The following is a 19652-nucleotide window of genomic DNA, read 5'->3' on the forward strand; positions in this document are numbered from 1 at the left end:
AGATTGTTACCTCACCCGCATTGCCACAGCACAAGCTACTTTTTAAAACTTCCCCTTTAAAACAGGTTTGCCATGTAGAATTGGTGTGAGGGTGGAGGAATGTGTTTTGAGAGGGTGCAATTCAAGAAACAAGTATGGATGAATAGTTCTTTGCTGTGGCCACGATTTCTATTTCCAGTAAGAAACAGATCAATACACTATAAATTTTAAGGCATCTTTGGACTTCTAAAAACACTAAGTACACTGTTAACACATCATACAAATAAATAATAATTTCTAACTTGGGCTCCAACACTTGATACATGCAGTAAAATTTCCCACTGTATATTGATGATATCATCCTTGGAATCCAATGCACAATGAGATGCTACTCATCCTGGCAGTGTGGAGAAGGTGAACTAACAACAACAACAACAACAACAACAACAACAACTACAACAACAACAACAACGATGGATTCTGCTCTACCTATCCTACAGTATACAAGCAATAGAGGTAATGTGTACCCATCCTAAATTCAAGCTCCCCTCCTAAATCCAGCACAGCTACCCCCATAAATCTCTGCTATTTGGGCACACCAGTGAGCCGCAAGAGAACAGCTAAGATGCAATCAAAAGTAACCTTTCACAAGCAAAAAGGATCCACCTACAGGAGACTGCCACCTGCATGTCAGTAAGATCCACTGTTTGTCCTTAGAGCCTCCCAAAGCAGCCTCAGCATTTGATGCAATTTGATCATTAAATGACCCCACAGAGAGAGATGCAGCAGAACTACCCTCAGAGGAGGCACACTCAGAACAGCAACTCAGAAACACAGGGGTAAAGCTCCTCCGAGGGCAGATAGTTCTTACACATCCAAAGAGCTTTGTTTTTAGTTATGTAAACAAGAGAAGAATGCCGTCAGTTTTAATTGTGGGATAGGGGGGACTGCCTCAGCTTTCAGAAGTTTGGGCAACTCTCTTCTACTATCAAATTTCAAATATTATTTTTTAAAAAACTATTCTTCTCTACATTCCTGGATGCATCTGAATACTTAATAGTGGAAGCCGTCTTTAGCACAAAAAGTTAGTGAAATATTTGTTTCGGCTTAACAAACATTTAAAAAGTTTCAGCTCTTTTCACATTAACAAATAAATTCCACTGGTTTCATAATTATGTTCAAATCTTACAGCAAAAAGAAATGTGAACTATACACAGCTACGTTTTTAAAACATTTTAAACGTTTTAAAACATTGCCACCAAAAAGAAACAGAAAAAAGCTGTACTGAAAGAGGAAGCATCTTTAAGCCCCAACGGTACTGACAGCAAAAAATGGTATAAAGTAGTTCTTATATTAACATCCTATTCTTTTTTATGCATTCACTCAATCCTTTACTGCTTGCACATTAACACTTCAGTTGTGACGCACAACTGATTTAACACTACTTTTCATGTTGCCCATTATGTATCTAGCTTGATTTTCAGTATCTAAACAGCCCTTGCAATGACAATCAAAAACTATTTAAGTGTTCATTTTACAGATATTTTTGAAAGCTATTAAAAGGCCGACTGCCAACAACTTGCTATAGAAATGCTGTACCCTTCTATATTCTTCAGTAAGCTTTTCAGAACTATCTGTACTTCTGTATTTCTGTATTACATATAAAACCATTTATATATAAACCTCTGGTGAATGCAATATTTACTCTTAAAGAAAGTATTGCCAATTGTAATTGTTTATTATCAAGGTAACCCCTTTGAACTTGCACACATCTAAGGCCTTAGTTTACATAAAGTACACATCTTTAATGTGAAGATTTGCATCTGAGGCCATTCACTGAAATCAGCATCAATAAGCTCCTCTAGTCACATTGCAAATAATTTTGGCATTTTCCCCAGAAGTTTCTGCCTCCTAACATAATATATACCAATACTGAACTTTAAATTATCCCAAGTATATCCACAACATATAAAGAGACTTGTTTCATCATGATAAAAACAAGTGAAGAAATGAGTCTTTATCACTTGCTTATTACTCTTTTCCCCCATGTGAATCCAGATCAGGTGACCCAATCAAGCCTCATTAAACATAAACTATTTGAATGAACATACCAGTTAATATCAAACTTGAGAAGTCATAGATTGGAAGACTTTCTCTGTTAGTAAAAAAGGAGATTTAATTCAGCATCCTGTGGAAGTTAATGCGTATCATCATCAAGATACTTATCAAGACACTTATCAAGCTGTTATCATTTATTTTGAAAGGGCTATCCAGACAAATAAGCATTCATTAACTCCATTAAATGTGGTCACTTTCACAGCACTTTGTAAACAAAATTTCACCCAGACTTTGGGGGAGCCTACCAGATAAGCAGAGAGCATCTACACAGGTTCCCTATGGCAGGAGATTACATCCTGATATAGGGAGCTTGCTGGGGAGAGGTATCCCTTTCAGACTCATTCTTCTTAGAATTACAGTGGTACCTCGGGTTACATATGCTTCAGGTTACAGACTCCGCTAAGCCAGAAATAGTACCTCGGGTTAAGAACTTTGCTTCAGGATGACAACAGAAATCGTGCGGCAGCAGGAGGCCCCATTAGCTAAAGTGGTGCTTCAGGTTAAGACCGAATCTCCGGAACGAATTAAGTACTTAACCCGAGGTACCACTGTACTAGGGAGCAAAAAATCATTTGTTCATTTTACTGGCATCAAAGAAGAATATTCATTTGTTCAAAGAGTATCTTGTGTCTAGTTCTAGTATCCACCAGGGACTCCTTCCTAACAGTTTGGTCACTATTCTCCAAGAAATACACAGGAAGCCAAACTTCTATAGATTCCACAAGATTGCCTCTTGATTTATAGGATAAGCTGGATGTCAAAAAGACAAACTCACAAAGTTTTCAAAATTTCAGAGCCATGTAGAATGCTACTACTATGCTTTAGAGTAAACCCTTAAGCCAAAGGTTTTCTATTATCAGAATAGATTCAAAATGAGTGAAATGTTCCAGTATGATAGTCAGTTCTCAAATAAGTATTCAAACTTAAGAACTGAATAAAGCAAACTAATCAGCAACTTCAACTAAAGAGACAGTATTTTACCTAGCTGATGAAAGTCAGTGATTGCCTAGGAATGTCTATTCCACAATGAACTAGACCAGTTATGCTACATAACTGGTTCCCCTATGTAGTCTGGTCCCTTAGAACATACCACTATTGTCAATGTCACACAATATGTTTGTGAACAGCTTGTGTCTACAACAAACAACAGATATTGTGTTCAGTATATATTTGGCTTGACTTATAGATGCTCACAAAACTAAGCTAGTGTATTTTGCCACAGTACCTAATATTCATTATTGAAGCCCTGCATATTAAAAGCCCAGCCTTGCACCAGTACTTGTGTTGTGTCAGCTCCCATGCGTCTTCATCAGGACTGTGCTTAGTAATGTAAAATAAACATCATAGCAGCCTATTTGTCAAACTATTTTGGACAACTAAAATCCCGTTAGATGTCACCTGGAGGCACTCAAGTACAGTTTTCACCTTGGCACACCGTACAAACTACATACAAAGTCAAATTTCAAAAGAAAGGCTATGGCTAATTTTCATGATCTCTGAAGCAACTCTGCTTACAGAGGCTGTAATCCTGAATCTACCATAAACCATGGAATTTTGCTAAGACTGATTAATTTCTTTCCAAGAACCAAAGCCATTTTAGACAGGCAATTCTACTTCAAATCTCTGAAAGTGCCCATTCTGATTTAGACATTATATATTTGGTCCCACACAAATACTGTAGGTTTGATTCTCTTTGATTAGAGAAAGGAAAACCATATCTAGCATTGCCCCAATGTAATGTCATTGTTGGATCCAATGAACCATTTGCGCAGCAATAACAGGACTGATGTGACTCAATGGAAGCATTCAAATGTTAGGTTTGAACAGGGCTTTGGCAACACAGTAACTAGACTTTTGACTGCAACCTCACACAAAACCAATGAAGGTGGTTCCAGCAATTCTGCCACAGAATGTAAGTACATAGCAGACCTATGCAGTACCATATGGCACCTTTTTTTGCCATGGCTTTCCTCTCAGTGCAGCATTTTATTTCCCCCCATATTACAAGTGAATGGCAACCATTCAGTGATCCGAGAGAGAATAAAGAATAAAACTTGATCCCACTGGTATGTTTTGTGACTGCTCTATGCCCTGTTTTTCTGAGTCACCCTAGATCTGGCTTTGCTATATAAAATGAGCCACTGTGGATGAGTGGTTAGAATGTCAGACTGGGACCCAGAAGACCAGGGTTCAAATCCCCACTGTGGCCATGAAGCTCACCGGGTGGCATTGGGCTACTCACTCACTGCCTCTCACTCTAATCTATCTCACAGGGTTGTTGTGGGGATTGGGGTGAGAGAACCATGTACAGGTGGCAACCATTTTGCACATGTCCAACTGATGGCCAACATACATGCAGCTTTCAGGCCTGGAGGGGGGCAGAATGCGTTTATGTGTGACCACTGACATGCCAATGACCTAGAACACAATGCCTGTGCAAATGGGAGTTACTTGTATACCACTTAGAGCTCCTTGGAAGAAACAAGTGGGGTACAGAATAGAGTAATAGAATGGACATCTAGCCCAATGGGTATCTAGTCCAAAGCACAGAAAAGGAATTTATAAAAACTATAGAAAGATCATGTATAAAGGTGTGCAATATTTGAAGTCCACCATTCATCTAGCTCCACACTTCTATTCCTCGCTGTACCCACACATAATGCCTTCCTTGCTTTTCATTGCTCTCACCAACTTGCCAGCATTCGAAATTCGTCAGGTGCATTTTGATGTCTCCATCATCTGGAGCTGCATGCCTGGGAATCCTAGGATCTTGACTCCTTTCACACACGAGTTCTACCCGTTACATTTTATCTGCACAATCAGAATGAATTTCAGCAACCAAAAAGCCATATTGAGAAATTTGGCTTTAGGGCTACCTGGCCCCAAAACGGCAACTAGGGCTATCCGTTTTAGTGATGGCAACCCTGGTTTAAGGAGCCTTTTGGCACTTAGCTTATATATCTGAGATTCTAACGCTGCAACTTACATGGGGCACCCTGTTCATTCCGAACCACGCTTCGGGCAGCCACCATCTCCAACGCCATCCTTCCGCTCAGGTGCGAATACAAAAAATCACAACCCAGCCATTCCAACAGAAGGCGGCGACGACGACACAACAACAACTGTGTGCAATAGACGTGCATGGCGGCAGCAGGAGGAGCAGAGAAGAAGGGAGCCCATTCCCTCTCCAAAACATGTGGCGAGCAAAACGAAAATAAAGTCGGCTGCCTCCAGGGGCCCATTGGCGTGGCTGCTGCCCAGGACCCAATACTGAGAAGGCCCGGCTCAGATTCGGAGATGCAATCCTGCGCGCACTCAACTCGGCAGGACCTACTTTGGAGTAGGCGCAGGATCGAGCTGTCTGCCAGGGCGAAAAGCAGCAGCTCGCGCGTGGGGAAAAGCGCGCAGGCGAGAAAAGGGGACGGAGGCGCGGGAAAGCCCTCCCAGCTGGGCCTCCACCTTCTCCCGCCGCCTCGCCAGCGCTACCACCCGGAGCCCTCCCAAGGCGAGGCCCTCCCAAGCCCCACCTGAGGCGGGCCCGGCCGGCGCCTCCCCTCCACCAACTCCCAGGTGAAGAGGCGAGCGGCGCTTGCTCCCGTAACGCCCTGCCCGGCCCTCCCGCACTCACGATGGTGACGCTGGCCTTGCGTAGGTCGCGGTTCTCCTCCTGCAGCGCTTTGCACTTGAGCTTGTAGGTCTCCAGCTCGATCTTGAGCACCTTGTTCTCCTGCTGCAGCGACGCCAGGCGGTTCGTCAGTTCCTCCAGCCGGAACGGCGAGATCACGATGCCGCCCGCTTTGCTGCCCCCCGAGGAGCCAGGCCCCGCCGGGCAGCCGGGCAGAGACACCCCCGGACCGCCGCCGCTGCCCCCCGCGCCGTCCGTGTCGCTCTCGCTGGCGCTGTCGGCCATGCCCGGCTCTGGGGAGGCGGCGGCTCCTGCTGCTGCTGCTGCTGTTGCACACACCTCAGCGCGCCTTCCTGCTCGTCTGCCCGCCTCTCGGGCTGCCGCGGCTGTGCTGCTGCTGCTGCTGCTGCGAGGCACGGAGGCGGGGTCGGCGGCCGAAGCTCACCGCCTGGGCCGAGCAAGCGACGAGAGGCTGGCGCACGCTCCGTCCGCGCCGAATATGCCGCTCTCGCTCGGCTCCAAGAAGGGAGCTGCTCGCTTCCCCCGGCGGGCCCACAGCGACGCCGACCGCGGCCTAGGGATACTGCAACGGATACAGCCAATTTCCATGGCTGCCTGGGCGGAGACAGCGCCGCCGCCGCCGCCTCCCTGGGCGGAACCGCAATCTGCACGCCAAAAAAAAGAAAGGCGTCGTCAATAGTCTCTAGGTAAAGCAGCGCCGCCGCTGCTGCCTCAGGTGAGCTTCGGGCGGCGCGGCCTTCAGGCCCACCAGAACTTGCAGCCCGAGTTATATATATGAGAAAGTAAGTCGCCCACCACCACCCACCCCCGGTTGGACTGGCTTCTGAGGGGAAGGTGCGCGGCGTTGCCTTGCTAGGCGCTCTAAGGCCTTGTGTACAAGCAGGTACTTCGGGGTAACTGCCCTGCCACGGGTTGCGTGACCTATGGGTTGTAAAGTTACCTCACGACTAAAGCAAAAGCCCATGGCAACATACCCAAGTTTTATTTCAGATGGCACTTTTGACACATAAGAGCCTGCTTTGTCAAGAGTAAGCAGTGGAAATGGGTGGGGTCCCATGTGAGGGAGAATACTTGCAGGCCGCTATGGCAAAATGAATGCACTATTACTACTACTACTACTACTACTACTACTACTACTTTATAAGCCGCCTTTCTGACTGGGTTACCCCAGCCATTCTGGGTGGCTTCCAACAAATTAAAACACAGGAAGGCATCAAACATTAAAAACTTCCCTACTATACAAGGCTGCCCACAGACGGCAGTTATTTGTTTCATTGATATCGGATGGGATACACTCTTCAGCAAAACTTGCTTTCAGCCCTGCCTTCTCTACAACGCAGTCCCCGCTCATGTTTACAGTGGAGGCATGTTTCAATGAGTTCTCTGGTTTTTCCCACATAAATGCACACATGGCCTCATTGAACACAGTGAATCTTCTGAGTAAACTTTGCATAAGAGCCCACTGCTAGTCTACTGCTGTGCTTGAGTTTTACGACAGGATTCGGTTATGAAAGAAACATCTAAAAAGGGGTCTCATAGTAGCCTGAAAGTCATGCCTTCTTTTCTTCAAGATCCCAATCCCAGATTAGGCTCCCCCATTTTTGGTTTTGAAAAAAAAAACAAATCCAGCATAGAATGCAAGCCTTGGCAGAATTAGGCATGCCTACATTTGCTCATTTGAAAGGCTTAGTCTTTGGCGATCACTCATAGCCGAGTAAGATTGTCTTCTATAAACATGGTTTTAACAATTAGTCTGTAAGTGACTGTGGAGTCCTGCCTTCTTACTTGTAACCTGACCCAAATTTAGATTCACCAAATCTAAGCAGCATTGTGGACTTGTTTTTTCTTAAGTTCAATTTGTTTTGTAATGCTATGACTTGATAACATCTCAATCCTTTCTAGATGTAAGGGAGAACGAGGTTGTTATCTTGGCCAAAGTTCTGCAGAGTAGGTGTGGTAGTAGGTTATATGAAAGAGCCAGTGTGGAAACTCAGATCTTGCAGCATTCCTTCCACTTAGTTCAATGCTAAACTCCTTGAGCACTGGCTTTTGTTTTTTGTACCGCTATTTATTTATCTTTTGGTTGCTGCACACAGGGTTCTGCTATGGTGCAAATAACTTTATTTTCCCCTGGTGGTACTCTTAAATTACAGCTAGATTGTCCCCAGTCTTACATCTGGGGCAAGGGCTGGTAACATGGTGCCCATAGGCATAGTGGCATCTTTGAGGTCTTCTCCTGATGCCCTTGAAACATCTCAGCCGACCCCAAGTCCCCACTCACTGCTCCCTCAGTTGTAAGATGGCGAGGGTGGTGTTTTTTCTCTTGAAATGTACAGAGCTGAAGGAGGAAGTTGGAAGAGCGACACCCTTTCCCACTTCTTCTTTCAGCTCTATGTGCTTTTCAAGGCTCAGTTTAATTCTTTTGGATCTCAGTTTAACCATGAACCTAGAAAGCTTGGCCCCTGATCTAAGGGGATGCTGTATGTGTGATATGACATAATAGTGATGCAAGGTTCTCTAAACCTGCAGATGGCATCCAGTGAAATAGAGCAGGAGGGGTAAAGAAACTCAACCGTCTGATGAATTATTGTTGAATGTTGAGAGATCTTAGTGTTACTTGAGAAAGATGAGCAAGAGGCATGAGGCTGCTGTTTTCTGTAGCAGCCCTATGTGTCTGCTGCAGCATCATGTTGGCTTCGTTTCAGTTACTATATTATTAAGGGGCTAACTATGTGTTCCACTAAATGGCATTATTAGTGAACATGTGGGTTTTAAAAAGTTAAATTTCAGCTGTGGAGATGGCAATTTGCAGTAGAAAAAAAATGTTACAATTGGCACCAATGTCTAATGCTAATTGCTACATACAGTGAATGGGGCAATTTTGATAGAAATCATGAATAGGGAAGAATATCATAGAATTGTAGAGTTGGAAGCTCCTACAAGGATTATCTAGTCCAACCTCCTGCAATGCAGGAATCTTTAACCCAATGTGGGGCTTGAACCCATGACCCTGAGATTAAACCCTTTGTGCTCTACTGACTGAGCTTTTATAAATCTCTCTTCCCCACTTACTGTGGTACTTATGAAAATTCCACCCCAACACTTGGGCTGTTATTTAACTTAAGCACATGCACACAATTGTGATTGCTGATCATGCCATTACTGTAACATTTTAGTTGTGAAATTTGTATCCTGCCCTTTCAAAGAAGCCTGGGGAAACATGAAGGTAGGCTTATGCGAGCCAGTTGGGTGTTCTCTCCTGGGAGTAGGGTGCTGACTGTTGAAGAGACTCCTTGCTGCTCCTTCTTAAGGACATAAATAGTTAATAAGAAATAGGAGAAGTCAGGTGCTGGAATAGCATACACAAGCAGCCCACTGTACATTTCACATATATGAGCAGTCTTGGGAAGTGTCTAAACAATTCCCCCCCCCCCATATTCAAATGGAAGGCATGGTTGTTGTGCTCTGTGACCTTTGCTGTTATTTCAAAGGGAGGAAGAGGATCCAACTTTCTGTTCAAATGAACTTCGTTTTTTTTATCATCACATACCACTTGAGATGGTTGCCTGAGCAAAAGATCCTGTTTCCATGGAAGGAAAGAAAGGTGTGTCCTCTCACCATGTTGATAAAATAACTTGTGATGCAGTTGGTGCTCCATGCAGATGCCTTTATGTAAGAACGGCCATACATATGGGTGAAATATTTTGTGCTTTGGTGCATACAAGTATCTCTGTACGCCCTATTAGTGGGATAAAATATATGATTAGGCATGTGCAGGAGTCAATGCTTTAGTTTTTATTTTCCATTCTTCTCCATGGGAATTCTCAAGCTGGCTTTTGATGTTTCCTTATCCCCACATGGTGATGGCTAACAAGAGTGTCTCCCATTTAAGAAAGAAATAACAGGTGGGCTTCAGATGGACATGGCACAGACACACACAGCTGAAATTATAGGATAGTCATCCCACATCCTAAGAAGTTTTGGTATATGGTGATGCTTGCCTGCCTGATTAGAGGTATCACTTGAATTTGAGGGAAGGGCAAAATAAGACAAAAAGAAACACTTGTTAAGGGTACAAAACACACATTTCTCATGAAAGTGGTGACAACTGTGATAGGGCATTTTGGCCAGTTTTTCTCTTCTTTAGGTGGCCAGCATCAGCATGAGGTCACAATTGAAGGAATGGGTTTCCCAATAAGGCTACACAATCAGTGTGATGGTATAGTGTGATAGTTTTTGTAAGATGTTGCTGTTGTTTGCTTGTCATATTTTAACACTGTGAGGCATCTTAGGAAAGTGTTAAACAGCTGCATAATGTTGAAACTGAAAAGGTACAGATAACTAATCTTATGTTCTCTGGCATATTGTGGGAGGGAGCAATGTGACAAAAACTGTTGTGTGAAGGAGCACTTGGCTGACTTTACTTTGTGCCAGCCTTAAAATGGCAATGTCGCTTCTAGGCTCCCTAAAATGTCCCACAACGCCTGCTTTCTCAAAATGAAAATTTGGTCTTTGCAAGCTGGTTCATTGTGCTCCCCAAGTCACCTGTTCACAAAGCCCACGTAATTGGTAGTTATTCAATTATTTATGCAGCTGCTCTGGCTTTCAGCAAAAGTAGTAATTCTTGTAATGGTGGTGTATGCGGGATTTAATTATCTCTTTCCATAATAGTTATTTGTTTGTCCTGCTCCACAAAGGTCTTCTCATTTAATCCTCATTTAATAGTTCTCTAATGGCATATTCTGTCATGTAGTTGCCCTGCTTCATCCTCCTAAGGATAAGAAATTAGACTTCCTGTGCACACTTATGCCCAAGTAAGCCTCATTGAGGGACGTGGGTGGCGCTGTGGTCTAAACCACAGAGCCTAGGGCTTGCTGATCAGTAGGTCGCCGGTTTGAATCCATACGATGGGGTGAGGTCCCGTTGTTCGGTCCCAGCTCCTGCCCACCTAGCAGTTCGAAAGCACGTCAAAGTGCAAATAGATAAATAGGTACCGCTCTGGCAGGAAGGTAAACGGTGTTTCCATGTGCTGCTCTGGTTCGCCAGGAGCGGCTTAGTCATGCTGGCCACATGACCTGGAAGCTGTCTGCGGACAAACGTCAGCTCCCTCGGCCTATAGAGCGAGATGAGCGTGCAACCCCAGAGTTGTCCGCAACTGGACCTAACGGTCAGGGGTACCTTTACCTTTAAGCCTCATTGAACATAGCAGGACTAGCTTCCAAGTAACCAAGCACAGGATCAGCCCTTCCCCCTTTTAACTTTGGCATTTTGATTCATAAGCAGACAAACCTTGTTATATTTCTGGGGCAGTGACAAGGAGACCTCCTTGAGCTGGTGTATACTGACTGAGGCTGCAGTCTTACTTACCCTTACTTGTGAGCGAGGCCTGTTGCATTCAGCGGTACTTGCTTCTGAGCAGACACAGGATTGCACTGTGAGGCATTGAATACTATACTGGTGTGTGTTTAATGCAGTGATGGCCAAATTTGGCCCTCCAGCTATTTTGGGACATCATCCCCGACCACTGGTCCTGTTAGCTAGGGATGATGGGAGTTGTAGTCCCAAAACAGCGGGAGGGCCAAGTTTGGCCATCACTGGTTTAATGATTGTGAAGAATCTTGGCTGCTGACACCCCATGCATTTCAAGCACATCCCCCTGCCCAAATGAATCCTGGGAGCTGTAGTTTACTTCTCATAGAGCTACAGTCCTCAGCACTCTAAACAACCCACAGTTCCCATGATTCTTTGTGGTGGTGGGGAACATGTTTTAAATGTATTGAGTGTTCTCAGTCAACTTTCAGAAACTTCATTCAGCATGACCAGTTGTGAGGAATGATGGTAGTTCAACATCTGGAGGGCGGTAGGTTACATCTGGAGGACAGTCTAACTTATGAGTATTTCCACACATGCATCTATAATCAGCTTAGAGCCTCTGTCCTTGCCACATGTGAATTTTGATACTGCAGGAGATAATAAAGAAGAGAACTTGGAATGTATATTGCAGCTACAGTAGGTTTTACATTTGCATTATAGACTCATTTAAGAAGCTTTTTAAATGCCTTTTTCTCCTTAAGAGTCTCTGCTCCAATCACTGAAAGACCCCCCCCCCTTTCCCCTCTGACTGTAGCTGTAAAGAGTACACTACAGATGGCATTATGGTTTTGGGAAAGCAGACAGCAGGCCCCATTTTCCTTGTAAATGCTAGCATTTTCAATTTTCAGTATTCAAATGACTCAGGAAAAATACATGCTGCATCAATAAGCTTGCTCCTCAATGAATGAATTTAAAGAAGGCAGAAAAATAGGAACCAAAATGTCAGCAGCATTTGGAAGCTATGCTCTTAAGTGGTTTGGAGGAAATTGTGGCCTGTTACCTGAGATACGGAAACCATAGCCTGCATTTTGCCCTGCAGTGGAACTTGAGAGGAAGATGTGGGCTGCAATGCTATACCTACTGTCCTAGGAGTCAGCCCCGCTGAACTCAATAGGACTTACTTCTGAGCAGTGTTTTTTCCCCCTAAGAAAATGTTTAGCGGTGCTCTCATTTTCCTACTCATATTGAAATACTGCCCCTCAATGAGACCAAACTTAGATTCACAAAATGTTTAGGGGTATGCATCCCCCGAGAAAAAAGCACTGCTTCTGAGTAAACATGCTTAGGATTGTGCTATTGAGTGCCTTACAAGAAGATACTTGCACTATGCTAGGTAAAAGCTAGTATTTAAATAATGCATTTAAAAAGGGAATATGTTTTGGGGAGAGGAGAGGAAGTAACAGCTTGAAACCTGAAATCTAGTATTTCCTGCAGTTATTTTTTTCCTGCTTTATTTATTTACTGGCCAGGGAGTGGAAGGGGGAATAGGTGCAGCCATAGAACTTCATTTGATATAGAACCTTACAGTTGGGCAAGGGTAATTACTCAGTTTCGTAAAACAGGACAAGAGTCTTTTGAAGAGTGGAGTTCTACTTCTAGACCACTAGCTGTATTATTGATTAAAGCATCTTGCTTTCTGAGCAATTGATTTTTCACCTTTTAAAAATATTTTCTCTTAAAAGAGTAAATATGCGGAAGGGCTGGCCAACATATCAACAGTTACAAATAAAAGAGCACGGCGAGGTAAAAATAAGACCTTATGAAAAGGTTAAGAACCATTGTAACAGCTGACTACAATATCACCAGGTATTGCATATCTTCAACCAAGATAAAAAAAATAGGATTTGAACAGAAAACATCAAAATTGCAACGTGAACTTCTGCAACAAAATAGGAAAATAATATCGAAAATATACAGCTTGCTCCTTGAATGGGAACTGAAAGATGAGGTAATAAAAGAACCAATGATAAAATGGTCACAAGAGCTGGGCCAGACAATTCACTTAGACAGATGGGAAAGACTATGGAAAACTGATATAAATTGTATAGTGTGCTATTTGATTAAGGAAAACATAATGAAGATGTTTTACCGCTGGTACCTCACCCTAGTAAAACTATCAAAGATGTACAAAAAACAATCAAATCTCTGTTGGAGATGCAAAACAGAGGTGGGGACGATGTACCATATATGGTGGGGGTGCAAAGTGGTGAAACAATTCTGGATTATGATACAGTAAGAGCTTAAAAAGATATTTAGGAGTTCAATCTCTAAAAAACCAGAGGCATTTTTGCTGGGTTTAGTATTGAGTGACATCCCCAAGGATAAAAGGAATGTATTCCTTTACGCAACCACGGCAACCAGAATCGTAGTGGCGAAAAATTGGAAAACTGATAAAATACCAGAATTATTAGAATGGAGAACCAAACTTCTCGAATTCGCGGAGATTGCAAAATTAACAGCATCAATCAGAGTCTGCTCTAATCAAAAAATTAATAAAGAGTGGGAATGTGTTAAGGAAAACATGAAAATGGCCGGTGCTGGAGCTTAAAAATTAATATGCAAAAGTTTAAAAGGTGCAAGGAGATAGGATAATATACTAAGGATGGAATAACAAATAGAGTAATGCAACAATAACAAAAATAATAGTAGGCAAAGAAGATCCCACACAGGTGGAGGGAAGTACTGGGTTGTGGGGGAGGGAGGTGAAGGCATTAATTGAAATTGTTAAAGATTGGCATAGGATTTAAGAGACTTAAAATAAGGAATTAAAATAAGGAAAGCAGAAAGCAGCAAGAAATATCAAGTAAAGATATCGGAGAAGAGATCAGTGTAAATGAAAACATGAGACTTATGGTTTTGCTATATATGATTTTATTTTGGAGTTGTCTGTTGTAAAGAATGTACATTATGTGAATAAAACAATAAAATCAAAAAAATAGAAAAAAGTATTTTCTCTTTATTATGAAGCCCCTTTTTCTTTCTTGCAAGGTGCCTGTATTTTCAACTGTTACGCAATAGGTGGAAATCCAGCAGGGTATGCTTCTCAACATAAAGTTGCAGACATGAAAAACCATTCACCTGCTGAATTTCTGCCTGCCATGTAGCTGTTTAAAGCACAATAACCCTCTCCCCAAAAGGTGGGAACCCCCCCACAAGGAGTGATAGAAACTTGCTTTTATAAAAGAAATGCATGAAGGTTCCAATAGACATGATAGATTTCTTTTTCACTAGGAGCAAAATTCTGCCACTCATTGTACTGTCATAGTCATATTGATTCCTGTATCTTTTACAGAGAAGCTGAAGCAACACCGACAATCAGCAAGACGTCTGCCTTCTCCCCTTGTTGTGTCACATAAGAGCAAGGTATGTAACTCTTCATTGCTGGAGGGATAAGCTTAGATGTTGCTGCTCTGGCTGATTGTAATACCTGTGAGGATCCTAGCACTGCTGTTGAAATGACTGGGATATGCTGTAGGCCTTGAATAACCTCCATTGCTGTTGCTTGTTCTTTATCTGGCTAGGCATGCTGGTTGATTGTAACATAAAAGGCACGTAGGCAGGTCCACTGAACCTTCTCTAGCATTCTTGACTGTGTCCCAGGAGTGGGATGCGAGGACTGTAGGAGGCATTTCCCCCAGTAATATTTTAGTTTGTTATAATGAATGCTGATGTACATTGGCACAGTATCAGGAAAGTATATTCTTGAGCAGAGAGTTTGTGGAATGGTTTGAATTGTTTGATTCTAGTGTTTGTATTGTATACAGTACCTGGATGGCTCTGGCAATATGTAACATGTTATTTCACTTGTTAAAAGGGAAAGTCGCAAACCATATGTACTGGCCACATTTAAAGCAGGTTTGGAGAAAGCTAGTAAGTGGGCATTTCTTGCATTTGAAGTGTAAGCTGGGCTGAGGTGCTTTTTGATTCTGCAACATATAGAACATAATAATTTCCATGCCCCGCAGCAAAAATAACTAAATCCTGGTGGAGACATATATTAATTTTAGTGTTAGAGATTGCCTTTATAAAAGTATTTCCACATAAATGCTCAGAACTCTCAGTGCTCACAGCACTTGTTAGGAAAGCATCTTCAGTCAGTCTTTATAGATGTACAGTGTGGATTTGGAGATTGCTAGAGTAATTTTATGTCGCTGCAATTTACCTTTCAATTGTAGCACCAAGATGTTTGGGGATAATTTTCTTACAGTTTTCCAAGTGTTTTTGTTGCCAACAGCCAACACTTTCTTGATTGCTCTTTCTTTGACTTTTGTACAAAATACACACCTTGCAAAAGAACTCCAGACATGGGGAAACGCTGAAGAAAGTATGACCAATTAGCATTATTATACAGCTTAAAAAAACAACCACCACCAACCTGTGATTCATTGCAGCTATATTACCCTCTTTGCTATAGGGACCAGGACTGGAACTAGTCATGTTTGGAGATGTTTAGCTGCCACCAAAAATAGCATCCTGACATTTTCTTGTCCTCTGTGCCCTGGTAATGTATGCTACTGTGAAACCCATGTCACAATTTCTGGGTGCTGTGGTGATCTCCACCACATTCCACTTGGGCTGCCCTTTATGATGACTTGTAGTGCACTGATGTTACATTGTATGCTTTGTTGTATTATGCTGTGTACACCCTCTTTGTTTACTCTGCATCCAGTCAGTGCTTTTTTCTGGGAGTTCTCAAGGGTATGTAGTACCAGCACCTTTTTTCTAGAAGAAAAGCACTGCATCCAATGAACTCCCATTGCTAGTTTGGGAAGGTGTACACACAACATTAGCTATAATCTATATCTATCCTGTCATTTCCTATGAAATACTGTGTTTTGATGCATTTTCCCACAAACTATATCTGATCTAAATTGATAAAAAGAAAGGCCTAGCTGCATCTTAAGCTGGTAATGTGTACACAGCCATAAACTCTCTGGGGGAGACATGATTTTGCTACATGCCTGCTGTCTTGACTAGTTCCAGACTAGTGCACTATTGCCACCCAAGTTACCTACAAAAATAAATGGACAATTTTTTATATGTGGGGAGATGAAACAAATGCTTTTTATTGTATAAATAACTAAAGTGATATTTAGTGTAGTTCAGCTCAGAAATGATACTTTTCAACAGAGATCGTTCACATGTGCAACAGAGATAGTTCACATGTCCTCGTGTACTAATTAAATCTAGAGAACAAGTGATGAATATTCATGAGTAGAATTAATCCATGAATAGAATTAATACTTTTAAAGAGAGATAACAGTATGCTACTATGTTAACAGAATTTAAGTATTTATGATTGCAATCCAGTGGTGGTACTACACACTTACGTGCTGTGGAAAATAGTCCTTTTGTCACTGAAAAGTTGCAAATGGCTCAGTCGTACTAAATGAGCATTGATCATTTGCCTTCTGTTCTATTTTCGGACTCTTATCTGTGTTGATTGCAAGCTACAAGTTGCTGGTTGGAAGCCCAAAGTTGTGCAGCATTTTTTTTAAAATTCTTCTGGAGTTTTAAGTTCCAAATCAATGTAATATGAGGATATTTATCATCATAATGACTGTTCTGGAGTACCCCAAGGATGAGCTAAGAATCTGAACACTGATTAAAAGACATAAGGGATCAACACTCCCCTCAGAAGTAGGAGGACAATGATGGACAGAGTGGAGGAAGCGGAAGCTGTGAGCCAAGCACTTAGAGAAGCCCTGTGAGGATGTTTTATTTGCACATTTGTTTATTTGCCTATCCAACATATGGCTGGTGCATAACCTGGAGTAATGGTTCTTATTAGAAATGGTACAAGAAACACCACTTGTATCTGAAAGTGTTCCACATGTGAGTGAAAGGCAAAATACCTATTCTTCCAGTGCATCTAGTGAAATGCACTCCACAAAGAATTGATGGTTGATGTTCTTCATGCATCATTTTCAATCTGCTACTATAATCTTCCACTTTTCTGCAAGGGAGTTTGCCCATGTCTTCTCTTCATTGCTTTGCTACTGAAGGCAGGAGACAGGTTCCATCATAAGGCGAGCCACTATGACATCAGCAGCCCAACCTGACATCAGTAGCCAGTAGCATTCACTGCACAGGAATGAAAGATGGGAAGCAGGGGTGAGACCCTGAGTTAAAGGGATGACATGGAAGCAAGCAGTGTATGGAGGGAAGGTGATGAAGTCAAGGAGGAATGCAAGCAGTAAGTCTGGGAAAGAAGGTGTGGAAGAAGAAGAGCTTAAGGAGACAGAAGCTGGATCAGAAGAAGCTTGGAGGCTTACAAAATGAGAAGAAGCCAATATCAGAGAAAGAGAAGAGGTGGCAGGAGTTTGAGGGAAGATGTGAAACAATGCAGCAGGCAGAGGAGGCATGAAGGCAAAGAGATGGGAGAGACCCAGAGAAGAGAAGGTAGGGCAATGCCGCTTGGGAGCAGGAAAACTTGGGCATACAGTCTCTCTTTGTAACCACATTTTCAACATGTGCCACTCCCACCATTTCCACAGGAGTATGAATAAATACCACAATATACATATAAGTGAAGAGTTTTAACACAATTTATTTTATGCTTAAATAATCAACTAGATCATCCAGTGTTTGTGTTTTCTTCATACATATTTAATTAGAGCTATTATCAATGAAACCTGTTTTCATATGAAGATAATTAACAAATTAAAGTATTTCACCAAAAACCCAAATAAAAATGCCCTTTAAAACACAGCAGCCTTAGCAACCTAATATTACACTGCTAGAATGATTACAGATGATTGGCTTACTTAAAGATTCTACATCTTAGAGCCAGTACACAATACAGTAATATTTTTACAGCGTGCTGCCAGTCTGTTAGCTAAGAATTTCTCTTCATTTCTTTTTTTTTTTAAATATCCCAAACTTGTGCTGACAAGAGCACCAACCCACTTCTAAAAGCTGCAAGCATATTCCCCCAGTATAAAGCAAGAACAGATAGCACCCCCCTCCCTATAATGCAACTACTGTATATGTTATGGTTTCTTTAAATTTCAGGTCGTTTCCATTGAAAAAATTGGCAACAGCAACAAATATTAGATGAAGGGCTTTGTGTTTACAGGTAAAGGGCACACTCCGCCAAGCACTGCTGCTGTGTAACCAGCCTTCGTTTTCAGTGGCGGTTGTGCTGGAGCCCACTGCAAGCCCCATTTAAATGCCCGGGGGGTGGGAGGGGCCTTAGCAGCTGTGCTTGGTTGATTGCACCCCCCAGAGTTTTATTTGTCACATTGCGGCCTAGTGTTTGCAAAACTGGAAAAGATTTCATCAAAATAAGGTGAATCGCATGCATCAAAATATTAGTACTCTGAAGAAAAAAAAATGTTTTTTTCACAGAACTACAGAATTCCTCATTTTAGGAATCATTAAATTTGCAGCAGATTTTAAAGATTTTTTTAAAATCAAGCTAGCGTTTTGCATATACAAACATTATAATTGCTAAATATACAAGAATCTGTGAAGATACACCCAGAATACCCCTGCAGGTGTAGCCGTTTGAGACACTGATTTCTGTTCAACATGAATGCAATATTCCGTTTGTGAGCTAAGAATTATCAACATTTATTCTACTTCTCCTTAGAATTTATACAGTGTTATTTATTTACAGTGAAACTATTGATGTTAGTTATTTTTTTCCTTAAAAAAAGAGAAAAAAACGAAAGAGTATTTTATTACCCTGACAGTTTGGGTCCAAGAAAAATAAGGCGAGCTGTTGTGGATTTTAGTAAATTTTAGTGTCTTTCTGTGGTTTAAACCATTTTTTCAGTGTCGTTACATCCCCTCATCCTACAGGAATTCCTTTTTTCAGATGACATCAAATTGCTTCAACGAAGCTGTTCCAGTGTGGGAATCTTGTATATACACTGCATCGTTCTCCATTGCACACTCTCCAATGCTGTGAATGAAAGTGAATTTCCATGCTCTTGTAGAACTGGCTCATGCTAAATTAAATTTGTTTTGTTCGTCGCATAAAATCCATGCGGTTAATGTGTGGAAGCAGCAAACACACACACACACACGCTTTATCAGTGACTTGAAAATTCCTGTTGATTTTTTCCCCCATTTCCTTGAGTTTCTCTCTAGAATACTGGCAGTAAAAGCGTACACAGTCTTGAGACAGAAGGGAGAGGGGTGAGGGAAGAAGAAGAAAAAAACAGTACCAATATCAGAAATCTACCTTTCAAAAGCACCTAATATTTCAGTCCTAAAGATTCCTTTGGCATAAGCAGTAATGACATAATCTTTGCAATAGCGGCTTAAGTGTATGTTTTTGTGGTGTTGGCCTGCACAGGCCACCCTAAGCATGTCTTTGTTTAGAAAGGGGCGTGCTGGTGCAACATTTGATAACTTGGCATAATCACATTAAAGTTATGGTACTTGAAAGATCATCACACTCCTTTTATTCATAAATTATCAATATGCTCTGCAAGAGAGGGCCTCCTTCAGGTACCATCTGATCAAAAGTTCTGTTCCATACAATACAGGAATCAGACCATTACTGTGGTGGCACCTACCCTTTTGG

General features: G+C 42.0%; 2 protein-coding genes and 2 long non-coding RNA genes across 18 annotated transcripts in view; 2 read left to right on the forward strand and 2 right to left on the reverse strand.

Annotated features, from left to right (window-relative positions):
• CCDC6 (coiled-coil domain containing 6) overlaps positions 1-6042 on the reverse strand; it is a 35216-nt gene extending 29174 nt beyond the window's left edge. The window contains exon 1 of the mRNA XM_053388337.1: positions 5726-6042. Coding sequence (XP_053244312.1) covers positions 5726-6007 — 282 coding nt within the window. The 5' untranslated portion in view covers positions 6008-6042. The remainder of the gene's footprint in view (positions 1-5725) is intronic.
• A 3926-nt stretch (positions 6043-9968) lies between these two features.
• Positions 9969-19652, forward strand: part of LOC128413871 (uncharacterized) — a 61694-nt gene continuing 52010 nt past the window's right edge. For both annotated transcript variants that reach the window (XR_008330500.1, XR_008330499.1), the window contains exons 1-2: positions 9969-10074; positions 14409-14479. This is a non-coding gene — a long non-coding RNA (uncharacterized LOC128413871). The remainder of the gene's footprint in view (positions 10075-14408; positions 14480-19652) is intronic.
• Positions 16288-19104, forward strand: LOC128413870 (uncharacterized). Its single transcript, XR_008330498.1, has 2 exons — positions 16288-17518; positions 18939-19104. It is a non-coding gene; the product is annotated as an uncharacterized LOC128413870 (long non-coding RNA).
• The window catches only part of ANK3 (ankyrin 3), a 383552-nt gene continuing 381546 nt past the window's right edge, over positions 17647-19652 (reverse strand). For all 14 annotated transcript variants that reach the window (XM_053388311.1, XM_053388310.1, XM_053388318.1 and 11 more), the window contains one exon: positions 17647-19240. The gene's annotated coding sequence lies outside the window, so the exon portion shown is untranslated. The remainder of the gene's footprint in view (positions 19241-19652) is intronic.

This window comes from Podarcis raffonei, chromosome 5 (assembly GCF_027172205.1).
Source record: "Podarcis raffonei isolate rPodRaf1 chromosome 5, rPodRaf1.pri, whole genome shotgun sequence".
NCBI classification, from domain to species: domain Eukaryota; kingdom Metazoa; phylum Chordata; class Lepidosauria; order Squamata; family Lacertidae; genus Podarcis; species Podarcis raffonei.